The 16,509-nt window shown below is 34.8% G+C and overlaps 1 protein-coding gene across 1 annotated transcript; it reads left to right on the forward strand.

The window, feature by feature from the left end:
* Positions 1–1,062: 1,062 nt before the first annotated feature.
* LOC119582817 (CLIP-associating protein 1-A-like) lies at positions 1,063–9,180 on the forward strand. The gene is made up of 4 exons (XM_037931269.1): positions 1,063–1,176; positions 2,767–2,935; positions 3,986–4,162; positions 9,012–9,180. The coding sequence occupies exons 1-4, from the start codon at positions 1,095–1,097 to the stop codon at positions 9,163–9,165; spliced, it is 582 nt and encodes a 193-aa protein (XP_037787197.1). The 5' UTR covers positions 1,063–1,094; the 3' UTR covers positions 9,166–9,180.
* Positions 9,181–16,509: the final 7,329 nt, after the last annotated feature.

Below are 16,509 nucleotides of genomic sequence, written 5' to 3' on the forward strand. Positions count from 1 at the left end.
ATCCAACTTTCTTATTTTTCTTTAACTATTTTCTTTCATTCTGCTGTTAGAATCGCAAGTTCTCGTCACACTCAGCAGGACGTACATACTCTCTCCGTTTCCTCCGTCCCCTTGCTGTTATTGCATTGGCTTGGTGTTGACAGATGACGTGTAAAGAACGAGGGGTAAGGGACGAAGGGAAAGGGAGGTAATTAAATGAGTGAAGAAGCAATAGATATGGGGTAAGTGAAGGAGGAGGAAAGTGGGAAAAGGAGCAAGTATTAGGAGGTGTGAACGGTGGAGGGACGGCACGAGTAATAAACCGGCTTGGACACGGCGAGGAAATTGACCCGCGACTTATGCCGGGAAGGGTCAAGGGGTCAGGTCATTAGTGTCGCCATGGCGTTGTTTACAGACTTGTGGCGATTGTCCTGAGCACTCACCTGCGCTCGCTGCTTTTTTCGTGGTTGGGTTTAACGTGCGTGACCGTGTGTTGCTTTTTTGAACCGTCCGTGGGAACAGATTTCGTCTGTTTGTCGACGTTGAAGTAGATCGTTTGTCTTTTTTAATAATGCACACTGTATTGAATAAATTCATTTTATTTTACTTTGTCTTTTCTGCTTCGTGAGAAACTTGCCTAATAGAAAAGTTGAAACAATTTTGCCTTAACGAAAATTAATATTTAGATAATATTGAGTGATCAATGCCTCTGATAAGGGAACTGTTCAGTTATATCTCAAAAGGTAGATCGAAAATCCTGCTTGACCTTCACAAAGATTTTAACATAAGGAATGCTTTTTAAACCCTCCTGGGAAAATTCAGACCTTGAAAGTTTTATGGCCAGGGTAATGAAAGTTAATGTTCCTTCTCAAAAATACTCGCAGATGAAAACCACCCCTTTTTCAGTTTTTCCTTTTTCCTATTTTTCTCATTCATGTAATTGTTCTTAATGTGGTGATCTTAGCTCTCCTTTTATCTCCTGCGATAATTATGATCTTCGTCATCAGAAATCCAATGTTCCCGCATAATTTGTTTTAGTAATTAAGATGTGGCGTGATTTACAATGTACTAATAATGGTGTTGATTTTCAGGTGACCTTGAATGGGTTGGAGGTGATGACCTTCCTGGTGGACCGCATGAAGGAGGACTTTCGGCCTTATCTCTCCTCGGTTGTCCCGTCAGTGGCGGACAGATTAGGTAGGTTGGCGGATTAAATGAAAGCTATTGCTATTATTGGTGGTGGTGTTATTTTTACTCTTGATATTATTACAATGATTATTAATATCATCAATGTTATCATGATTGCTGTTATTGTTAGGTATTATTGTTATTCCTATTGTTATTGTTGTTGTTGTTATTATTATTGTTATTATTATTATTATTATTAGTAGTAGTAGTAGTAAGTAGTAGTATATATTTTTTATTTTTTATTATTATTCTTATAATAATGATAATAATGATTATTATTGTAGTTGTTGCTGTTATTATTGGTAATGTTATTATTATTTTTTATTGTCTATTTTTTAATATTGTTATTGTTATTTTATTCATGTTCATATTATTGTTTGTTGAAAGAAAATTACTTTTTCCTGTGTTTTTCCATTTTTTTACAGTAGGTATATAATATGAAATTCTTTCAATATTTATGTGATTGTGTTTTGAGATTAATACGTTCTGCATTTCTAAATATATGAGACAAGCACTGTAGATGTTTCAAGCTTAACTATGATTTTTTTAAAACACATTTTGAGTAGGAAAAAAAATCTTTTCATTCTTGAATTTAATTGTAAAAAATCATCAGTCCTCTTTAAAGTATTTTTGGGAGTTCATTTCCCTTTTCATATTTGGTAAATTACTTTTCTGTATATTTACAGATCTTACTTTATTTCATAGTCCGTTATTGTACGCTATGATGGTGTTTTAAGCTGGTGATGCTGGGACTACATGTATACATACTCTGCCTAGCAATATGATTTGCTTAAGTAATTTTGTTTACATGCAAATGGCTTCAGAAGCACTTAGCCTAGTTGCCAAGGAGTCATTTACTAGGTCTGTCTGACCTCACCTATTTGTCAATTCCTTGAGGTTTTGGAAGAATTTAAAAAATATATATTAATATGATTATTGTTGACAAAGTACAAGTGATTTTAATGTTTAACTGACTCCTTGGGGCCTATGCATCTGTGAAGCCATCTAGGCCCTCTGTAAACAAAATTAGTAAAACAAAACTATAGAGTATAATGCATGCCTCCAGTGTCAGTTGGTTAAACCACTTTCTTTTTTAATAATGTTTATTTTGCTATTTTCGTGTGTATATTTGTGTACTTTTACTAAATGATAAATTATATTTCTGTTACATCTAACAACATAAATAACATTTGATATTTATAAAAGCAATTAGTTATTCTGATGGAAAAATTGTGATAGATTAACTTAAATAGCTTTTTCCACAGAGGCTAGAAATGCAAACTCTACTTGTTACTGCTGTAATCTGTAAATTATATTTTGGTTCAACAAACTTCTGCAGAATATTAAATGATTGTTTTGCTTGGGATGTCTCAGCAGAGTGATTTGATTCACAGTTGGTAGGAGAAAAGTCCATATTGTAAAAGCAGTTTATTAGAACTGAGATGACAGGTTTGCACGCAGCTGTGGTTATGTCACATCTGTTGCTGTTACCATTTTCCAGTTTTGTAGTGTTTTTACTTTCATTGATTTCTTCCTCTTGTCGTTTATCCTTTTAATGTACAATGTTACACATCTCTAAATTTTTCCCAATCCTTCCAGGTGACAGTAAAGATGCAGTCCGAGAAAAAGCACAGACGCTACTCTCCAGTATGATGGACAATGTGGTCACCCCAAATAATATGTTTGAAAGGCTTATCCCAGCCTTCTCCCACAAAAATGGCAAAGTCCGAGAAGAGGTCATGACATGCCTTCAGAATACATTAACCAAGTGAGTGCAATTAAGCTTTACACGAGACCAAAGACTTATTTAGGAGGAAATGGTCTTGTATTATAGTAACTACAGTATGAGTTGAAGATGTATTTAAAGTATGAGGAAAAATTGTTAAGAGGACCATGAGGGAGTAGTGAAGAATATGGGTTTCAGGAAATATATTATGTAGGAACATTTGATTTAAAAATATATATAGTTCCGTAGATGTTCAAATTTATATAGCTAAATCAATTATATATCAGCATCATGTGATTAATCATCCAATTTCAAGAGTGGATAATTGGCTTTGCATTTTAATGTATAGAGTATGAACTGATAACTGCCATAGCTAATGTAATATTTTAAAATAGTATTTTGTTGATCTGTTTACAATTTTTAAATTTGCAAGAACAGGTATTTGGATGATTAAATAAATATGCTAGCAGAATAGTTTAGTTATCTGTAAGCTGTTACTTGTATTCATCAAGTACTGTTATTTTCCTTTTTTTGATAATGCTGTACATTTGAACCCTTAGAGAATGATGTGGAACTTCAGTTTTAAAAATTCATTAGTGTGTCATAGTGATTTCCAATTCATTATTGTATATGCAAGTCATAGGGACTCTCTATATCTATGTTCATGTCAGCTAAAAACTTTGTGGGTGCAATAGTTCAGTAGATAAGGTGCTTGAGTGCTTATCTAATGATGAGTAATTTGAGGCTCTCTTGTGCAGCTAATGATTAGGTCCCAACCATTCTTAGCACATGGGGATGAAGTGTCAGTCTATAGAATCAGTAGGTCAAGACTATGCCTTATAGGCTTACCTCATTCATATTCTTATTATCATTCTTCTTATTCTTATTGTTATTCTTATTGTTATTGTTATTCTTCTTATTATTATTCTTATTGTTCTTGTTCTTGTTCTTATTCTTATTCTTATTCTTATTTTCTTATTATTCTTATTATTCTTCTTATTATTATTATATTTGTATTTGTATTTGTATTAATATCAAATATGAACTCCATTTTCCATTGTTCACTAACTGATGACTTTTTTTTATTTTCAGTCATGGAGCTTCAGCAGTAACAGTCTCACGGCTCATCCCACATGTAGTAAAACTACTGTCTGACCCAACAGCTCCAGTGAGAGATTGCGCCTTCAACACCTTGGTTGAGTGCTACAAACATTATGGTGAAAGATTGAGAATGGATTTGACAAAGAAACACAATATTCCTTCTGGAAAGTGAGTGGTATTTTGATGTTTTTTCATGAGTGTTTCCTGAGTGATCTATGAAGGTGTTTTCTTGTGATCAGATTTGATGTATTGTAGAAAGTGTTTTATTATTAAGTTTGGTGTGTTGTTATGGGAATTAACCTATTTTGTGTGATTCTCCTTGTATTTATTTGTTGTGATTTTTGTCATTGTTATGATAATCTTTGTTACATACGGCAGTATTAAATAAGCATAAAAGTTATTAATGCTATTTTGTTGATTTGGAATACAGAATGGTAATGTTAAAGAGTATAGTTTGTAAAGTAATTTTTATTATATTTTTTGTCAGTATTATTGCATTCACCTTTTAAAATAACAGTGAATTTGAAAGAACTTTTTTTCCGATCAGAAATTTGCTATTTATACATGACCAGTAATAGGGGATTTTTTTTTTTTTTTGAGAATTTACATGTATATTCACAGGTAGTGGAATTTGTGTTTTCCATCCTCCACATGTGTTTTTGCTTAATGATCTTATACCAAAAGAAAATTGCATTTAAGTAATGCATTCCTTTTGACAGTAATTTCCCAGAAATGTTGTGATTAATGAATTTACATGTGAGAATCCTCACACATTCTAATTTGAATTTTGGAAAATGCAGTAATAAGTGGAAAAGGATGACCATGTTGCATTTTTATATATAGCTTTTTTATATTCATTGATCAATGGAAACAGTTTTTCAAAAGCTATTTTGAAAATGTGATTAATGAAAAGTGAATAAGTGATAAGATACTTTGAGAGCAAGTACCTGCCATGAAGACCAAAATATCAGCACAGACCTCTAGTTTAAAGTTAGATATTGGTATCCATACCTGTTTTGTTATTGATAATCATGATATAAACTGTAATGAAAAGAAACCTAAATTAATGTTTTCAGAAGCCTTCTGTTGAATATGTAGACCTGAGTTATATATGATAAAAGAGATGAAAGGATTTCACTTAAAAAGGGAGCAGGGAAAGTTAATACCTGAAGTAATCAGAATGTTTGGGAGAGTGAAGAGTTCTCTTACAGATTGCAAGTGGAAAAGGAACGCCTGGAAATTTAATAAATTGTTGAGAGTGGTGTAACATTTGAGAGAGAGGTGCCTTTATAGTTCATAAATCTTTGTTTAAGGAAGTTGCTGTGTGGTGATTTAGAAATGATGGAGGAGAAAAAGTAGGAGGAAAAATGAGGAGAAGAAAATGGAAACTGTGAAGAAGACAGAAAACAATGGAGTTATGTCTTTGAAAAATCAATTTGATTATTGTTGAATTAGTTCTTGAATTAAAGTTCTAAGAGATCAGATACCACAGATCGAGTTAGAATATGTAAAGTAATATAGAATTAATTCCAGAACTGAATGCTATTTGTATAATAATTGAAAGAAATTGTGTAATACCCTTAGTATAGAATTGGACAAGGTGTGTCATCTAGATAGGAAACTGGAATAAAGAATTAGATTAGAAAGAAAAGATAGATAACCATTTGGCAATCATTCCAGTAATACCATGCTAAAAGTGTTAGTTGTGTGAATGGATATCTAGTTTATGAATTTATTGAATGTTTATTATGAAATAGATTTTGTAGAGTATTCATTTTATAAAATGATCTATTATTGATCTGGAAAACAGGTTGCAGAATAGTTTTTGAGAAATATGTAGTTTTTTTTACAAATGAATTTGCAGTACTAGCAAATCTTTTATATTTACTTAGTGTCAGGCTGAATGTTTTCATTTTTACCAAATTAAAGTGTAATTTGATCATAAGAATATGTCCTTTACTCTTATTACTCAATTTATACAGCATAATTGTAATATTCCAAGTTTGATAATGTGAAGTTAGTTTGAGTTTCTTTTCTTTTCTTTTTTTATTTATTTATTTATTTTATTATTATTATTTATGTATATATTTTTTGTTTCTTTACAATTATTGAACAGAAATGTTATTGAAAATGTATGTATATTGTGGAAATGTCAGAAATATAAGATATTAATATGAATTTCCAAACTATAAAGAATTACACATTAACCCCTACAATCTGGACGATGTGACCATTGCGTCAAGAGAAACTTTTGGACTATCTAGAGAAATGATATGGAGTCTGTGCAAGGAAAACAGTCTACTACCCCCTGGATAAAGCAAATCAGATCTCAAATATGGACATTGAAAAGTGGCAAAAAAGTTTAAAAATGCTTAAAAAAAAAAGATCAGATCAGATTAGCTGCTCATGTAAGCCTAATGCCCATATTTTGGAGCATACGACTGCCGTGAAGCAACCACAATCCAATGAGTTAAAGACAGGCATATAAGTAGATTTAAGTTTTCATGATTTGATATATACTATATTAACCCAGTCCCAGTGTCAAGGGTGGGCCCAAAGTTATGATGGCACTTGTACTTGCAGTGATAATATAGGGAGCTGATAAATTGCATTAAGGTTTATGGTTCTGATGGCACTAGTTCTCAAGGTACAGACTTCCAAAGTTGGCTTAACCCTAATTTCTTTGTTTTTATTAACCCAATTCCTTCTGGGAATATATGATATTCACATTATAATTATTATACATGAACAGTAATAGCAAGATAGGATTATATAAAATATATATGAAATTCAAGAAAACGGGTAAACAGGTGAGATAGGTCGGACTAGTGACTGACTGATTGGTGACTAAGCACTTGTGGTGCCATCTATGTGTAAATACAGTTAATGGATTAAACTCACTGTGGTCATGCCATGTGTGTATATGCAATTCCTGGTGGTGCGAGTTGGCTCTTTACTAGTAGAAAAATTTTCTGTTCTTAGTTGTATAATTTTGCTTAACAATTTCTGTTGAAGGATGATCTATAGCATCCTCTTTGTGTTTATTTTTTATTATGATTTAAAATTTGAAACAATTCATTAACCCATTGGATCCAGATGCTTCACTGCCATCATGTGCCCCAAAACGTTGGCATTAGGCTAACGTGAGTAGCCAATCTGATGAGTGTGTGGCTTCTATGTCAGGCACATACGAACACTTATGTGCAGTAACAAGACTCCATGTCCACTCCTTTGTAATGTTATTTTCTCTTTTTCTGCATATGCATTTAGCTTATTTGACATTTTCCAGTGTCTATACTTGACATTTGATTTATCCAGATGGTATTTGACTGTTTTCCTTGCAGACTCCTATCATCTCTCTAGGTATTCTATAATTCAGCACAATAATAATGTCAATAGGTAACATTATGTTATTTGTGTCATTTTAGTTTTATTCATTTTTTCATAATTTTCTGTAATACAACCTGCACTGCCGTTCATGGTGGGCAGGGAGAGGATGGAGAGCATAGCATCCTCCCTGTATCCGTCACTCTTCCAGTCGTGGCTCATGGACACTACATCCCACACTCGTTTATTGATAAGAATACTGCAAAAGCTCTTTCCTAAATGCCAAATGAGTTTAATCACCCTCCAAGAGCTTTGTGCACTTGTCACCCTGGCCTTCAGCTGAAATGTTCATGGCAATCTTGTGACACCTGGCCCACAGCCAGATTTTCTCATGATAACATATTCATGTCACACAGGGCAAGCCAAATTTTGTCATTACATGATGGTCATGTCATCTAGATTGTAAGGAATGAAATGGGATGAAAGAAAACCGACTTGCTTAATAATGATAAATTGTTTAGCTATTGGCAAACTCATAACATTTTTTTTTACAGTTTTTACTTTACGAGCCACTGAAAAATGTTTGTGCTAGTTTTCTTTGTGTAATGAGCAATAGAGGAGAGTATACTAGAAAGATATTGTGTACCTCTATAGCTGTGGTACAGGACTGTTTATTGGTTTTAGGAGTATATTTGATGTATGTTATACCCATTCAGTATCAAGAATGTTATGGATCCATAATACATGGCTTTGTAGCAGACCTTCCAGTGTACATGATTATTATTGTTGATGTGATTACTAAATCAGTTCATACAATATTTCTATTTAAAGATTTTTTCCCCACTTTAAGGTAAAAATCTATAATATTTGTTGGAATGAGAAGAGAGTAATATTAACATCAGTTTATCAATACATAATGCATAATATGTCGGTGATTCAATAACTGGACTATGTCTGCAACGTTTTACCTTCTATTGCTTTTTAAATATTCAATGGCATTTTGTAATACTGTGGTATACCAGCTGTATGAAACCATGAATTAGTCCATTATTTTGTGTTGGTGAATGGAAAATATGTGATGATCATGATCCTCAATCTGTAACAGTAGAATTATATTGGAGATTGTTCGGATGATATTAATTTTATTTTATATGTTCTAAAGTGAGAGTTCAAAGGATTGTCAATGCGAAAATTAACTCAATTGTCCTAAATAGGATGTCTGTACTCTATTTAGGCTTGCTCAGATGAGGATCCAATAAGGCAGATTGCACCTAAATCCCACTAGATGCCAGAAAATGAATAATATGTGTTCAAGTCTCACAATGTAGAATATGATATGTGAATTCCAAAAATGTTATCCTTTTTTGTGCAAATTGAATTGGAATTAATAGAAGTGATTGCTTAGTAAGGTGTGGCACCACATATGTGTCAGATCACAAGTCTGTGCATTGTTTAAGAGTTAAATAGATGTAGAGAAATGGGTAAGGAAATTCCCACATTTTTTTTATTCCTGAGAAACTGAAGTTAGGTTTGTTTTTGTAGTTCATTTTTATTCAACCAATTTAGAGATCAGCTTCCATTTTTTGTTTAATTTATGTTGATTTGCTTCCCACATAGGATTTATTTTTTCCCGCCTCATTTTCTATTTACTATTTAAGATTGTAATGGCGTCAAAATTTTTTCCCTCCAGATTACCAGCTTTAATGACACGCTTCGATGAAGTTCGGGATACAGGATTAATGATGCCATCTGCAACAACGACTGCTACACCAAATGAAGGTAAATACCTTTTCACCTGTATTTCTGTTTTTATTTTCAGCTTTTTTTTTTACTTGGCATCATAAAAGTCTTCTATAGTCTGTGTAAGATCACAATTGAGACTGAAAATTGTAATTTTGAAGTGTAATAGGAGTGCCATAAGTTGGCACTGGCATTAGGGAGACTTGGTATTGATTTGCCATTTTTAGTGGCCCTGGAATTTAAAGAATGTTAAGGAAGTTCATATTGATAAGATTAGCAGTCCGCATTTTTTTCCTTGTTTCTTTTTGTTTGTTTTCTTTTTCTTTCTTTTTTGTTTCTTTTCATTTCTTTTTCTTTCATTTTATTTTACTTTCTTCTACTTCTTCTTCTTATTATTATTATTTATTTATTTATTTATTTATTTATTATTATTTTTTTTTTATTTTTTTTTTTTTTTATTTTTTTTCTCTCTTCTCTCTCTCTCTCTCTCTCTCTCTCTCTCTCTCTCTCTCTTCTCTCTCTCTCTCTTCTCTCTCTCTCTCTCTCTCTCTCTCCTCTCTCTCTCTCTCTCTCTCTCTCTCCTCTCTTTCTCCTCTCTCTCTCTCTCTCTCTCTCTCTTTCTCTTCTTCTCTCCTTTTCCTGTCTTTTCTTCTTTTTCTCATTTTTGTTTTTTTTCTCTTTTTCTCTTTTTCTCTTTTTCCATTACTTACATCATTGGGTGTCATTTTTATTGTGTTCTCAGAATCTTTGCCTAATACATGGAGATTTCTTCATCAATTGTATTTACTTCTTGAGTAAGTTCAAGTGTAAGGTTTTTTTCCTGTATCTGTTTGCGTATATTTTCAAAAACTTCTAAAGGAAAAGGTCAGGAAACATTGTGAAAAGTCATCACAAATTATTAAATAGACAAGGATCTTATATTTATATTTATAAATTGTTAATTGAGGTGTTGTGAGCCATGTGAAAATACCATTTATAGTTTACCTTGGTATCTGTGGAACTCCCCATGGATAGCAAAACCCTGTAGATGCTCAATGCTTTTATATGAAATGGCATAGTAAATCATCACCATATCACATAAGATCCTTAATGCAATGTAAGCGCTGTGCAAATAGTTCTTACATTATAATTCTTTGGATAACAAGAGTTCATACTACACATTATGTCTCATTTTCAATATTTACAAATAGTTTTTGTACAATGTTTTAAAAGGGAAATAGATGCAGAATACTTGAAATGCAATTATATAGAGAGAACATGATTATGAGTAGCAGGAATCTAATTATACTCAAACAAGTGCTGGAGAATAGACTCAGGGTCTTTGAAATGCAGATGAAACTGTGATATATACCTTCATTTACAGCATACCTTCAGTATTCAGTGTAAGATAGATGAAGTTTGTTTTTAGGAACTTTCTGGATTTTCGTCTCCTTTCATTTTTCTTTCTTCTTTCTTGTCTTTCTTGTATGTTTTTGATATGCATTTCACTGATGCAGAACCTGTGGGTAGGGAGGGCTGACTGTATCACATTTTTATAATGTTGGTAAAGTCTGAAGATCTCGTGGATAATTTAGTAAAAGTCCTTGGAACAGAGGGCATGTTAGTTGACTGTATTTTATAAGTTTTTGTGGTTTAGTAGAAAATAACTTTCTTACATCAGCATCCCACAGAGGTATAAATGAAGTTAATTGTAGATCTTATTTTTTTTATAATCTTTAACAGATAGAGTAGCTGTTACAGGAATTTATATTTATATATTTCTTCTCAGATGAAAAAAATGTTTATCTTGCTTTTTAAAGTTTTAATGAAATTACTCTTATATACACACATTTTTTTTCTTTTGGTTGTTATATATATTTTAGAAGTCTTCATCCTTCTGAGTTGATTAGTTTTCCTCTTCTTGGTACATGAGAGCTCGCATGATTGATTAGTTTTCTGGAACTCAGGATGTTTAAACTTCAAACCCAAAATCTGGAGGGAAACCAGGAATTGTTTGAAATTTTCTTGGTATATTTTTTGATAGCGTGTGTGCTTTAAATTAATTGGTCATGCAGTCGTTTCCGGGATTTTCACTTAGATACCAAGATTATGGGTATGACAGCAGAGTGTTCAAACTTATACAGTTTGGTGATGTTAAGTATTGGTTGCATTTTGTGAGAGAGCAAGAATTAGTGAGAATCTGAATTAATTATTTGCTTTGGGTAACTTTTATTAATTTTAGTGAAGGCTAAACATTGCACTAACAGACAATATATATTCAGCTGAATACTTGATACTGAAATTACACAAGCCAGTACAATACTGAATCATAGTTAAGAATATTTAAATGTTTTTAATTTTTTGCTAAACTTCTATTGACACGAATGTTATAGACTGATTCATAACATACCTTTCTCAGAGAAGACTTTTATGTCTGATTTACTGGACCACATTCGTTTAGAATATATATCAATGCCAGATATCATCTCTCGGCCTGTGCACATTCATTTCACAGTAACACTCCTCGTCAGTCTCCGCCAGCACAGATGAAAGAAAACAAATTTGCTGGGCTTAGAGGCATCCTCAGAGGCAGCGTCAAGGATGCTAATGTTCTTGGTGATGTGACTATTATCCTGCTAATTGTCAAGATGATATTCTGATACTCTTACTCAGGTTAGAAAGTGCTAGATGGTGGTGTCAGGTGTTTTGTGGAGTGTGTTGATGGGTGCTTTAGATAGGGTGAGTAGTTAACTGTAATTTTGTGTTTTAGTTTGTGATGATGGAAGGGTGAAAGTGATGAATTATCATAGTTGGTGAAATAAGACTGAAGAGACGATTTTTTCTTGAAAGTAAACAACAGTCCTGTTATTGTCTCCTTTTGTATTATTTTGTTCTTTTATATACATAGCAGTTGGAATAGGTTATGAAGAACCAGTTCTCTTTAAATCATTTCCGTCATGGTATCTTTAGTTCCGTGTTTTTTTGGAGACACATTTTCCTTTGTATCTAGTGCATGGCTGCCGCAAGGTGCACATGATGGATCATAGTTATTTAAGCAGACCATCTTAATGTTTCCTTGAGGGGATTTGGATCTCGTAAATGTTGCTGCCAGAAACTTGAAGCTTCATTATCTTCCCGAGAACTGCCATTAGTTACGTGTGACAGGGCAACAAAGGCGCCATGATGCATGTACAGGGACTGTTGAGAGAATACGTTTCGCTGCAACATTGCCATCATTGTCAAGCATTCCTCGTAACCTGTTTGTTGGAAAATGCTCCGAATTGCGTGGTCTTTGGGGGAAGTTCGAAATCCGAAACGCCTGGAAAATCGGAGAACAAAAAAGCAGAAAATATAGTGTGCTCGCATGTCGCAACTTTTTTACGTACCTTGAAGAAACGCCGCGTGAGTCATTGGCTTAATAGCTGATTGCTGAGTAAGATCAGAATTACGGATTCGAGTGTTTCAGAAAGTGATCGGTCCTTCCGTTTTGGACCTTAGCCACGGATGCGGCAGAGGCGAGAGTTGCGTACCAGAGTATCGGGAAAGGATTGCCGTGAGAGCGCGGAACCCGAGCCCTTAAACTCCTCCTCCTTTAAACCACAGAGAAATGGCGGCTTAACTTATCCTGATTTCTTTTGACCACAGTGTCTGGAGGGCGTGTCACTTGCAACGGAGGTCGTGACTTTTATATTTTACGAAGTAGGGATTTGCAAACGGATAAAGATGGCGATTATGTTGATTGGAAAACTACTTTTATTGTTGTTGCCTCTTTGCATCAACATAATATATTATCTCCTCAATATCTGATATAATCTTAATAGTTCATACTAGTCATATTTCTCTCACAGATCTTACTCTTTCAACTTGTATTAATTTGTTTAGACAAATGTAAAGGAAAGTTCACAACTTATTAGAGAATTTACAACTAATTTATTTACTGTAAAGTATTATATATAGTAAACATGTAAAGTCAATCACATAAATTTATATGTCAATAATATAACATCTGAGTTCATTATAATCCAATACAATAATTATACTATATTAAATATCCATCTTTTAACTTTAACAAATAACTTGTCACTTTACTCTAATTGTTAACATACAAACTACATAATATAAATTTAAGCAAGCTGTTATTAATTAACCAATGTCAATGCTTAAAATAGATGTAAGCAGTTAATAAAAGAATTCCTTTCTTCACATACAATGATTGAAATCATAAAAATATTTGTAAGCAAATTGAAATACAGAAAATAGTGAGAATTATATTTAGGCAAGATGAATTACTTATACCAAGCAATTTAAAAATACTAAGTTAATGTCTTTACACAATTACTAACTTAAACTCAAGATTATCTCCAGTAAAAAGTAAATGAGTACATTCTGAAAATGGACATAAAATGTCTTGTGCTTAATCAAGCAATCATAATACTGAATTAATATTGCTAAGCCGCAATTAACTCAAGCAAACTTATTCTAGGAATTACTTAACGATTACATACAAAACATAAACTTATTCTTACGCTCTACCGGAAATTAACAATCATCATCACTGTTAAGTCACACTTCCGTAGAGCTGAGATCTCGTAAAAGTAAATCATTAATTCCTTACTCTCAATGAAACTCAATATATCAGTACACTTAGAATTCAAATCTATATGTCTTCAATTACACCATTCTTCAAACTTGACAATCAAATCTATAATTATTCCATTATATAATTATTACTTCTAAAATGAACTTAGTCAAATACAATTCTTGGTCCTTTATATAGTCATACATCAATCAAGAAATACTTATAAACTACTTAATACACATTTTCCATAGCACATTCCCGTCCACCATGTTCCCCCTTAAACAAGAAATACTTCAACTGCTTCAATAGGGCTTACCCAAAAATGCCACCAAAGTGACATGGCTGCAAGGTGCTACCAGGGATGACTTTCAAGACCAACTCCAAACTCCTACTCCTACTCCTCCGTTGGTCTGTCTCGACCCGTCTTTTATCCCCGCTATGGGGGCCCTTCCTGTCACGCCCTTAGCAGTTATCATGAATATAATTATAATTTCTCTTCACTTATTCGAAAACTATCTGCGTCAGGACTTTCCTATGTCCCAGCAAATTTTCAACACTGTATTTATCACTTTAACTTTTGTCTATCTGCCTTCCGTGTTATTTTCTTGATACCCGACTTGAATATTGTGATATATCTAGTGATCGCCTCCAACTAGTTGTTTTCGTATTCGTGGCTTCTAGAAGCTTCTGTTAGTCATGGCGTGAACCACGCGCTCAGTTTGATGTCATGGGTCATCTTCCTGTTTACCATCTTTTCATCTGACCATTTTTTCTGGATTTCGCCCTCATCTTCGCCGTATTGTTCTATTTTTTGATGTTGCGACCGGATGGTGCGTCCGCTCTGCCTCGCGTTGTTTACGAATAATGCGTATCTGTCCACGACATTATTAATTTATTTGAATCGATTTGGGTTTATAGGATATGGCAAATTGAGATTGATATTTGACAAAATGTAAAATAAATGCAAATGAATTACCTAGGATTTGGGATTTATAATTAGTTATATATTTGGTGGGCCCAGGGCACTAAGAAGAGCATATATACGCACATTTTAGAATTCTGTGAAAGTATTTCAGTCGGATACATAATAGGTATGTGGATAGTGAATATTGAAGCAGACAGTCATCTTTAGAAATGGCATTACTTTCGAAGTGTCCATAAAAAATCGACCGATGGTTACGCACATCAGAAGGGAAAGGGAAGGACAGTTGATGGGCATTATCTACAGCGTGTGTTCGGGTTTGGCTTTGGAATCCGGACATGCGGAAGATAGAGGAAGACGGTCGGATAAGCGGGTTAAAGCGGCGGAAAATGGCCGAGTTTGAAGACGGAACACGGCGGAGGGGGTCGTGTCTTGGTGTTACGGGGAGTTTATCTACTGTATTTTTGTATATCGGTGGGGTGTTCGTGTTGTGCATCGTTCGACAGTGTATCTATCAGCTGTTCAGTGATAGGCTGTTTGAATACGCCTTTCGTTCGGTGTAGGGGTGAACTAGTATCGTGTCTTCTTTATTCATTGCGTCGTAATTTACCTCCAGCTCGAGTGTGGAGTTTTTCCTCGTTCTTGCCGTCGGGCGGCCACTGGGAAGCTGCTCTGTGTAATTAGCGCGGACGTTAACATATGTGTCACGAGGGCTGGTGGGGCGGTTTTGCCGAAGGGAGGGCGGGGAGGGGGGTAGGGGAGATAGGAAGGGATGGAGGGAAGAGGGAGGAAGGAAAAGGGGAAGGGAGGGAAAGGGAAAGGGAGGGGAAGGAGAGAGGGAAAGGGAAGGAGGGGATGGTAATCGTAAGAGGGGGGCGAGGGAGCAGAGACCTGAGCATTTTCGTTGCATTTATTGTACTGGTGGAAAGAAGATTACATACACCCCTCTCCCGACGACGGCGTGTAAAAAGTGAAGACATGGATAGCAACGAGAGCGTGGTGAAGTAGGGGACTCTTCTGCGAGATGTGTGTGTGTTTGTGTGTGTGTTTTTTACTGCATCTAAGTCTGTCTAGATTTCACGTATGGGAAATAGAGCTCGATGATCCACCTTTTTGTTAGATTTTAAATACGAGCGGAGTATAATACTAAGTTTTATATTTGTTGTTTGCGACTGTAAATTGAGTTGGCGAAGCTCCTAGTGCCTTTCCGGACTAGATTGGGCACGGTACACTGGGATATGGCATGTGGTATCAGGTTGGATCTCCCCTCCAGCAAGCCCATGGGAGCAATGATAAGGATTTTTTTCTTTTTCTTTTTTTTTCTTATTCTCATACAGCGTAAAACACTGGTTATCCATCGGAGGAGACACGCCCCCTCGCGGTGCCCTAGAGCAGGTGGGCTAAAGTGTAGTATCGTTGCGATGACCTTCGCGTCCCCGTTCGAGTTGTCCTGGCGAGTCGGAGTGGAAATTCTCGCTTGACTCGTATTTTATTTACGTGGAGGGGGTAGGGAATGGGGGAGGAGGGGTGGGGGCAGGGGGGAAGAGGTAGAGGGGGGGCCGGGGGAGGTGTAAAGAGGGGAGAGTAGGGAAGTAGCTGGAAAGGGGGGGGGGTGCAAAGTTAGGAGAAGAGGGGAGGATATGAAAACAGGCGTGTCTCTCTCTCTCTCTCTCTCTCTCTCTCTCTCTCTCTCTCTCTCTCTCTCTCTCTCTCTCTCTCTCTCTCTCTCTCTCTCTCTCTCTCTCTCTCTCTCTTATTCTTTTCTTTCATATTATTCAGCTTCTCTAGTCTTCGTTTTTTTTATTCTAAATGCCTTTCCCAGCTTATTTTTGTATGATTATTCTCCTCTTTAAGTTCTGAGTCCATTTCCTCTTTCTAACTACTCGTGCTTTGCTTCCTTGCATCTCGTACATTACATCTTTGCATCTCCTGTTTGTTCTTCTTTCATTTTATACTGTTTTCTTTCTT

The sequence above is a fragment of the Penaeus monodon genome, chromosome 16, assembly GCF_015228065.2.
Source record: "Penaeus monodon isolate SGIC_2016 chromosome 16, NSTDA_Pmon_1, whole genome shotgun sequence".
Classification (NCBI taxonomy): Eukaryota; Metazoa; Arthropoda; class Malacostraca; order Decapoda; family Penaeidae; genus Penaeus; species Penaeus monodon.

Bases quoted from the DNA above. Each gene is read 5' to 3' on its own strand.
- LOC119582817 (XM_037931269.1), top strand. From the start codon at position 1,095: ATGACCTTCCTGGTGGACCGCATGAAGGAGGACTTTCGGCCTTATCTC. The intron at 2,936-3,985 runs GTGAGTGCAATT...TTTTATTTTCAG, and splicing joins CTTCAGAATACATTAACCAA to TCATGGAGCTTCAGCAGTAA. The intron at 4,163-9,011 runs GTGAGTGGTATT...TTTTCCCTCCAG, and splicing joins CACAATATTCCTTCTGGAAA to ATTACCAGCTTTAATGACAC.